This window comes from Arachis hypogaea, chromosome 14 (assembly GCF_003086295.3).
Source record: "Arachis hypogaea cultivar Tifrunner chromosome 14, arahy.Tifrunner.gnm2.J5K5, whole genome shotgun sequence".
NCBI classification, from domain to species: domain Eukaryota; kingdom Viridiplantae; phylum Streptophyta; class Magnoliopsida; order Fabales; family Fabaceae; genus Arachis; species Arachis hypogaea.
In genome coordinates this window covers 105,925,366-105,934,637 of record NC_092049.1, presented here as the reverse complement: position 1 = coordinate 105,934,637, position 9,272 = coordinate 105,925,366, and the positions used below count along the sequence as shown (strand labels likewise).

The window sequence follows — 9,272 nt, the reverse complement described above, 5'->3', positions numbered from 1 at the left end:
TTTCCAAAGATCTGTAGGATCTTTTAATGTGAGATATTCATTTTTCAATCCTTCATCAAGATGACGTCGAAGAAAAATCATGGCTTTGGCTTTATCCTTATGAGATGCATTATTTTCAGCCTTAATGGTATCTCCAAGATCCATTGAATCAAGATGGATTTCAGCATCTAATATCCATGATAAATAATTGTTTCCAGATATATCAAGAGCACTGAATTTAAGATGAGAGAGTTTTGACATAATAAAAAATTATTACCTGAGTCTTCCTAAAATTTAATCAGAGTCTCGTGCTGATAACGTGTTGTAAAACAACTAAATAAATAATGATATATAAAATAAAGAAGCGTAAATAGAAGACTCTAATATTAATATTTACTACAATTATTATATCAATATAATAGAGATGACTAATATATTTACTAATGTTATATGTTATAGTATGTATAGATAGAGAGAAAAAAGAGAAGTATTCGTAAAGAAAGAGAGATAATTGTTTTTTATTGTTGTGTCATATGTCTCAGACTTTCACTTCTATTTATATTTGTACAAAATATTCCTTTTCAATCTTCGTAAAGTTTAGTCTTTCTTGAAGAACTAAACTTCTCTTATTAAAAATGTTGGCCACCCAATATTGTGAAGAAAGTCACAATATATTAAGGTGCATTCTATGGTACTTATCTATATTTGCCTAACTTACTAAAAAGAGATAAAAATTAATATTTAAATTAAAAAATATAAAAATAAATAATTTTTTTAATATTTAAAATTTACTATAAAAAGTAAGTTCGACAATTTCAACACCAAAATGATAGGCACCATAAAATTTGCCATATATTAAATGGACATCCATCCATTCATACTTATCACAATAACAAGTAATTTGTTTTATTTTTGTCATTTTGGGCTTCCTAACTGAAACCACGTAAACAGAAAAAATATAATACTTTTGTATGGGCCAGTTGATGTTTCCTATTTCTTTTTATCATATTTATATTTGGATAAAACAAAAAATATTCATATTTCTTGTTCAGTCATCAGTGTTCACCATGCCCTTAGGTTTCTGCTAAGGATGATGATGGTGTAACTCTTTCTATTTCAGTAGCATCATTTACCAAGTAAATAAATAAATAACTAAAATAAAATAAAAAGAAAAAGGGAAAGAAGAAGAAGAAGAAGCGAAAGAAACTGTTTTTACAGTTTTCATATTCTATTTTCCCCCCACTCAATGTCTCACACATTGCGAATTTCATTCCCTATATCGCGTTCTTCCTTCAACAATACTTCATTGAAGAGGGTTAAGAGAAGCAGAAATCATCACTTCCCTCAAATCCAATGCTCTTCCAAGCATTCAAGTCTCAAATATGAAAATCATGCTAATAATGAAGGGTCGGTTCCTTTTTCACTTTTTGGTTTCAAAATTGATTTACTTAAATTATGATCAATTGTTTAACTTTGAAGGGTTCACTTGAATTAAACAAACCATTTTTCTTAATTTATTTATTTATTTATTTACTGCCCCTCTCATTTTGTTGTGGTTTTTTGATTTTTTCAGAGGTGAAGGCTTATCTAAAGTGATATTGGTTGAGAGATATAGCAATGGTACTGCTAAGAGGTTCTTACTCTTTACTTTTAAACTAAAAAGTTTTGTTCTTTGGCTTCTTCCTATTTTTAATTTATGAACAAACTTCACAGCTTATGGTAAGTACATTTTACATATTTGATTATTTTCCCCCTTATTATGAGCAGATATGTGTTAGGTGATGATTCACAGTTGCAAACTATCCTTGTTGAGGAGGATAGGTCTACAACAAACAGGTTCCAAGATTTGAATTCTTTTGATGGAAGAATATCGTGGCTTCCACAGATAATCAAGGATTTTGTTCTACCAGCTGGCTTTCCTGGTGATTCATTTAACATAAATTTCATTTCTTATTTGTATATCATAAGCTATTGTTGCTCTTGTTTTCCTATAAACCACGATATCAGCTGAAGTTAGTGGTTTTGATATCAACTTTTCAGATATTAAGCTCTAGGTAAGTAGGATAAGCATTGTGATTTTGGCATGTTCACTTATATAATCTCATTCTTATATTCTTTTATAGTTTATACGGAGTGCTTCAAAACTTGATGGCACCGGTAGTTGTATAAATTTTTAATGATTTGAGACTTGTCTAATAGGCTAGTAGATATTTGCATAAGGGTAGAAAGCTGATGTTATAAACTTTAGTAGAAGCTTGTTGATATTTTACTCCAGTGATTAAGTGAAGTTGGAGGGAACTTTTTGTTTACATAACTTGGTCATAGTGCAGGATCTGTTTCGGATGATTACTTGAACTACATGTTGTTGCAGTTCCCTACCAATGTGACTGGATGGATCTGTCACACCCTAGTTACTTCAAGTCTCCTAAAGGTATGTCAATCTTAAGCTGCTGAGTTTTTTTTTCTCACTGATTTTATATTATAAATGCTTGTTTAATATTTTAGGTTACTTTGTGTCATATTTCGTTATTGATTCTGACTAATAGTGCTCATGCCTCGATATGCATGCCAGTGGCTTAACACCAAATCTTAAAATTCATTTTGATTTACTTTGCTGCTTCTTTTTTTTCTCTGAAAAATGTTGATGGGCGTAAGGAAGCCATCTCCTTTAATAACTAATGCTTTAAATTTTGTTCAACGAAGATTTACTTCCTGTTTTTATGTGGTTGTGCAACAAATTGCCGTGCAATTTATGTTCTGCATAACAAATTTTTTGTCTGAAAAAAAAAAGAAAGATTCTGTCCTTCAAGTCAAATTTTCTACTTTACTTGCAGGCTGTTGGCATTGGCACTTTCTCTGGAACTACGGCGGCTGCTTCTGCTGCTGCCATCAGGTGAATCATAAACTTTAGATCTTATACCTTTTATACAAACATAGCATCTCTTGCATATAGATATTCCTTTTATGCAATCATTTATTTGCTAGTTTTACTTTTATGTGGTTGATAGCATGTTATGCTTTCATCTTTAGATGGGTCACAAAGGATGGCATTGGAGCTGTTGGGAGATTATTCATTGGTCTGGCAATCATGAATGAAGTTAAAGGAAGCAGCAAATTATATGCCGACATTTTACTTTTAACTAACTGACTGTTGCCGCCTTTCTCAGGTGGAAGATTTGGAAATCTGTTTGATGATGATCCGAAGCAATGGAGAATGTATGCAGACTTCATTGGCAGTGCCGGAAGGTCTGAGTAGTACTCCTTGTTTTTTCTTGTGGACATATGCTAATGAAACCTAGCTTAGAGATCCTCACTGCTGAAATCTCATGCAGCATTTTTGATCTGACAACCCAATTATATCCGGCCTATTTCCTTCCTTTGGCCTCTCTTGGAAATCTTACAAAGGTTCGTCACTATGCAAGTTTATTACATTTCAGTGCTATGTTTTTTTATAGACATCACTGCATATAAATGTGATAAGAATGAGTGGAGCAATAAGAACCAAGAACCAGGCCACAATACCAATTGGTGTTATCTAATTGGACCAAAATAACTAAGAATGCACGAAATTTTTGGGATTAAAAAAGAAAGATAATATCTTTAATTGCCATATGCAACAGGGTATTTGTACTTATTCAAAAGAGATATATGAGAAGTGGGGATGACAAATTGGAAATTAGAAAACAAATAGCACAAATCTGTCACCCTTATTTGTTGTTGATTAGAAAGAATAATGACATGGATAACTTTTCTGTGTTTGTTTGGAGGAAAGGAATACATAATAGACATGCTGATAGAAATTTGCTTTGTTATTTATTTATTTTATTTGGATAAATTATATGTACAAGCATAAAGTCACTGAATTTTTGAGTATTGATTCTCTGCCATTTTGTACTCCTTGGACTGACCTATATTATCTTTCTAACTTCCTTCTCTTTCTTCGTCACATTATGAGTGAAAAATGGCAATGCAACCTTTTATCCTTCCTTGCTTCCTTTTCGACACACATAGCAATCTGTAATGTAAAAGTATGAAAAGACTAATAGATTAACTTTCAAGTTCAAAACAAGGAGTGTTGGTTTGGGGTATATTCAAAACAAGCTTAGATTTCACAAATTTTCAAAGTTAGACTCGGAAACAATTGCTCATTGATAGTAATATCATAGCAGCACTAACTCTATACTTTCTGAGCAATAGTTTCTTAATGTTTGGCATTGAACCAGGCTGTTGCAAGAGGACTAAAGGATCCTTCCTTTCGTGTGATCCAAAACCACTTTGCGATCTCAGGAAATCTGGGGGAGGTAGCAGCAAAGGTATACCCTCATTCTAATAATGATAACGATCTTAGTTTCTGATTGTACTTTGTTCCATGATTATATATTATAAAAGTTTTGAAATTTCATAAATGGTATTTGTCTTTTCATGCACTCTAGTCTTATCTTAATTCTTGTTTACAATCATATCCATTAATACAGTTCCCCGTATCAATGAAAATTCGTTGTTGTTCTCCATATTGAAGCAATGTTGTTGGCTGATCTCAGTTTCATAGTTTATAATCACATTGTCAACCTTCTCTACATCCCCTATTACGTAGCACCTATTTTAATGACTAACTGAAAAATGTCGGGTTTCCCTCATAATTGTTTATTTAAATATCTCAGGAAGAGGTTTGGGAAGTGGTTGCCCAGCTGGTTGGCCTTGCTTTTGGCATATTAATACTGGTGAAGTACATAGATGTTTAGGATGGCTTTTTATTTATTTATTTTTCTTTTTTGTGGCAACACCAAGATAACATTAGTTGGCAAGTTACATTGTTTCAGGTTGTTTACTGCAGGATACACCTGGCCTTGTAAAATCATATCCCGTAATTTCTTTAACATGGTTGAGTACGCGACTCCTGCATCTTTGGCTACGCTATGAATCTCTTTCAGTCCTTCAGTTTAACACTGTAAGCATGTAGTGCTTGATCTCAAATAGCTGAAAATTTATATGCATATAAGGTGATTTCTAATGATTCTTCCGTTATTTTACAGATAAACCTCAAGCGTGCTCGCATACTTGTAAAATCACACGTGTTGCACTCAATTGTTCCAGGTTACATTCAGACAAATTCAGTGCTTCAGTGTGTGTTATTTCCCTTCACAGAAATGTTCAATCTGTCAGATGGGTTTATTTCAGGATGCATGGATTGCAACAGGGAAGAAAATATATTATGTTGGTCACAGTTCATGAAGCCAAAGATTATTTTTGGCTTGCCCTTGGAGAAGATGGATGGTGTGACAAGATCTCATTTTGTGGTATCAGATCACTATTGCTGTTTTTTCTGTTATTTTATTTTATTTTTTACAAAAGAAAGAATTTCATTAAGGTATTGAAAAACAAGGATAATTATTTAAGGAATTGGGCATAGTAGGTAAAGAAGAGGGTACAAAAGAAGATGAAGGTGTTGAAGAGGCATGTTGAATATTATCACTCCCTGCGATGTGCAAACCCAAAATCTAACTGTCAACTGTGTTAATGGAATTAAGACCAACATCAATTTTGCCAGAAGAAACACAAGGGATACTCTCCTAAAATAGAGCTGAGACATTGTAAAACTTGTCGTTGGAGTTGTCTTTAACCTCCTTATACTGTAGTTTTTTTCTTGGAGAGAGACTATCAACAGTGGCTTATCTTCCTCAAACAGATTTTCATCTTCCCAAAGATTTATGGAATCCATATTTGAGAAAACATCTGTAGAGACAGTCTTGTCATCATCTGCCTCTTCACTAGCTATTACCATTTTCTTCCCTTTTTGATCTTCTGCACAAGGAGGTCCGAAATTGGGAGGAACACAATCAATATTAGGGGTTGACATTCCATGCTGTTGGACAGATGAAGAGGGGTTTTCTGAAATTGGGAGGAACACGATCATCTTCCTATATTTTGTTGCATCCACACTTGTTTGGCCTTCTTTCTTGATTGTTGGTTTTTGAGGAAGGAAGAAGAATAGCTTTATTTCCTGATGTATGTGGCCTCAATCTGGAAAAGACATTTCGTGTTCCCAACCTAGAGAAAACATTTCCATTATAGACTCTTCCAGTCTAGAAAGGATATGACATTTTTGATACCTTAACCTAGAGAGGACATTAGGTTTAGGTTCCATTGAGGATGGCATAAAACGTCCCTTATGATGTTGCTGCATTTCTTTTCATCTTCTCGGACCCAAAACACCTTCCTATTATTGTTGGGAGAAATTGTAACACGAAATTTCCATTTTAGAGGGCTTTCCGAGTCTTTTGTGGTTTTTCCTTTGGCTTCCTACTCCGCTACATCCTCATTACCATCCCTCTTTTTGACCACCGTTGAGAATGGTGTTCTCCAGAAAACTAACTTGGAGAACGGAAAAGGGTGATATGAAGGTTTCTTTTGGATGCCCTAAGAGGGTTCCGTATTGACCAAGGCAATGTGAGCTTGTTCAAATTGATGCCATCCATCTCATGATAGACCTTCAGGAATAATAATTGAGCTTCTTTTACCTCTACCAAAGACTTCAGTTATTTTAAGAAACCTTCCTCTCTTGTTTTGAACACGAAAACCAGAAAATGAATTTCTTCCATCTTTGAAACACTTATAAAAGGAGGGATTTGATGATAGAACTTCTTCTCGAATAATGGACAGCAGCCAATCAACAACATCCTTATTCAAAAACAGGGACTCAAAGAAACCTTCTTTGCTTTCTCTTATCTTAAAACAATATAATTTTCTTTCTCCCTCCTGCACCAAGTCAAAACGCTTTCCTTCAAGGAGCAAGAGAGAAAGATTCCCCATAATTCCATAAAAACTGAAACTATTGGACAGGACCTAATGGAGGAAAGCCCCTCAGCAACACAAGAATGAACTGGAAATTGAAATGAGGAGCAGCAGACAATTATTGAGAACTCTTGACGCGGAAACAGCAGCTCAAGAACCCATCGAGCGTGAACAGCAGACAAAAACATGGAAAAATAGATTCAGGATTATATTTGTTACCCTATTGTTGTTAGTGTCACAAATCACACTTTTATGAAGAAAAGAAAAATAGATTCAGGATTATATTCTTTCTTGTTCAAATAAAAACTATAAGACAGTCATATAATTCTTCTTCTTAAAATGGGGCAGGTGAAGGAACTTCTAAAATTATATGCAAATGAGAAACATATTCTTATAGTGAACCAGCATGAAGAAGGTTTGGAGTTCTATGTTTCTTTCAAGGTTTGCTCTAAATTCTTATTGATAGTGTAGAAATTTTCATGGAACAGTTTGCTGTGTATAACTTATATGCAGAGCTCATCCATAAAAATTTCAACCCGAACCAAACATACTCTGAGAATTAATTGGAAGTCAATCCTCGTTTGGTGAACTTACAGTCATGTTTCAGGTTGGAGCAATGAGCATCTCAGTATTGCGAAGTGTGTGGCAAATGTTCTGGCTAAGCGAGAACTGGGATGGTGAAGTTAGTGTCTGCGATCAACTTGCTAATAGCCTGATGCAATTGGAAGACAGGTTTGATGATTTCATTCAAAAGTTGAAAGAAGCTGGATGGGATGCCCAGAAAATCAATTTGAAGGTTCCCACAGAAGTCTCAATTGATGATATAAATCTTCTCTAACTACTAAAATATTTGATATTAGAATGTTTCATATTTTCATTATTGATATGACCAATTGCCCATTCAAATTAGTCACTCTGTTGGCAGAGTTGCAACCATTCGGAGATATAGTTTCCACTTGCAGATATGCAGAACATGGGGACAATGCAACACCTATTCGTGTAAAACTAATGGCATGATTTGAACATTTATATTCATACAAATATCAAGGTATTTTCATACATAAAAAAAATGACCTAGCTGTAGATAAAATGTTTGTCAAATCCAGATATCTAGCTTGTACACCTCTGACAGATGCTGGAGTTTTCTTTCTTCTAGGCATGAGTTTTTTTTTTTTTTTTTTTCTTTGGTGTATTCTCATAATATTTTGTGACTATTTTTAGCTTAGTTAGCTGATGCACAGAAGAATGAAGACTCCTTTGTTGCAAACTTTTTGGGAATAATTTGTAGTGACAATAATTTATTTACAGCCAGTAAAATTGTATAATATATATGAAGACTTTGATATTCTTACATATATTATTGTTCCTTCATGCCATTATCTTTACATTAACGGATTTTACAGCTAGAGTGTTCATTGTGGTCAATTTGGCTTGAAGCCCTGCTCATTGAATATACCACATACTTTGTTGTACAGGATAGATCTTCATCAATTTTGATCAAAATATATCATTTTTGAAGTTCTTATTAGAGAAAACAAGTTACTTGGTTAACCTTTGAGGAAGCTCAGAGAGATTTGATTTCATCAACTTTGTTTAACTAGCTAAAATCATGATTTAGGAAACAGGGGTACATAGTGTTGAAGTATATCCTAATTATGACTTGTATGGTATATGATTCTAAATAGTGTTCTGCATTTGTAATTTCACTCATTTGTGATTGTAATATTGTTGGTGGTAGTCTGGTAGATCCTACACCATCTATTTTGTTACAATTTTTTGTTGCAGTAATTAAAATTAATGATAGTAAATAACTTAATTATGTATATGCTTGTGGAGGTATCACGGATTTGCTATTAAAGAACCATAGTTGCCAAATTAACGATAGATTAACTACAGCCTTGCATAATCGCGAGGCTTTATTACATTTGGCAGCTAATTAGACTTCTTAAGCATCTAATTAGGGGTTTGATCCATGACAACGTCTATAGAGGTTGTGGCTAGAGACTTACTCCCTTGGCAGAATTTTCTGTTGAAGAGATTAGTCATTGTTAGTTTGTTGTTACCAACAGTAGTTACCCCAGGCTCTCTCTCTCTCTCTCTCTCTCTCTCTCTCTCTCTCTCTCTCTCTCTCTCTCTCTCTCTCTCTCTCTCTCTCTCTCTCTCTCTCTCTCTCTCTCATATATATATATATATGGTTTCTCAATGTATTTTCCAGTTCGGTAAGTCAAAGATTAATCCGTTGCGAATCGGAATTCTATTTAAAAGTTTGTTATTAGCAATGGATTGTTGCATGTATAAGGCAGGATTTGAACTCTCGACATTTGTTTAAACGGACGAATGAATTAACCAATCGACAATCCAGCAGCCAAGATGCCAAATTGACTCCAACACTCTAGATTGAAAATTGCAAAATGCACCTTCAATGTATTAATTCCTTCCTTGGAAAGGTTCCTATCCTATCGTAGGTATTCAGCTCTTCAACCAGATGAATCTACCCAGGG

General features: G+C 34.0%; 1 protein-coding gene across 3 annotated transcripts; it reads left to right on the top strand.

The window, feature by feature from the left end:
* Positions 1-1,000: 1,000 nt before the first annotated feature.
* LOC112743637 (protein root UVB sensitive 5) lies at positions 1,001-7,804 on the top strand. 3 transcript variants are annotated; one of them, XM_025792921.3, is made up of 16 exons: positions 1,001-1,386; positions 1,553-1,612; positions 1,747-1,901; positions 2,310-2,410; positions 2,814-2,872; positions 3,010-3,056; positions 3,147-3,225; positions 3,312-3,384; positions 4,203-4,292; positions 4,641-4,700; positions 4,814-4,927; positions 5,013-5,073; positions 5,158-5,276; positions 7,120-7,212; positions 7,379-7,567; positions 7,697-7,804. In XM_025792921.3, the coding sequence occupies exons 1-16, from the start codon at positions 1,226-1,228 to the stop codon at positions 7,718-7,720; spliced, it is 1,485 nt and encodes a 494-aa protein (XP_025648706.1). In that variant the 5' UTR covers positions 1,001-1,225; the 3' UTR covers positions 7,721-7,804. The 3 variants fall into 3 exon arrangements, with proteins under 3 accessions (XP_025648706.1, XP_025648705.1, XP_072070584.1); XM_025792920.3 differs by having other exon boundaries at positions 7,379-7,804; XM_072214483.1 differs by lacking the exons at positions 7,120-7,212; positions 7,379-7,567; positions 7,697-7,804 and adding an exon at positions 5,393-5,658.
* Positions 7,805-9,272: the final 1,468 nt, after the last annotated feature.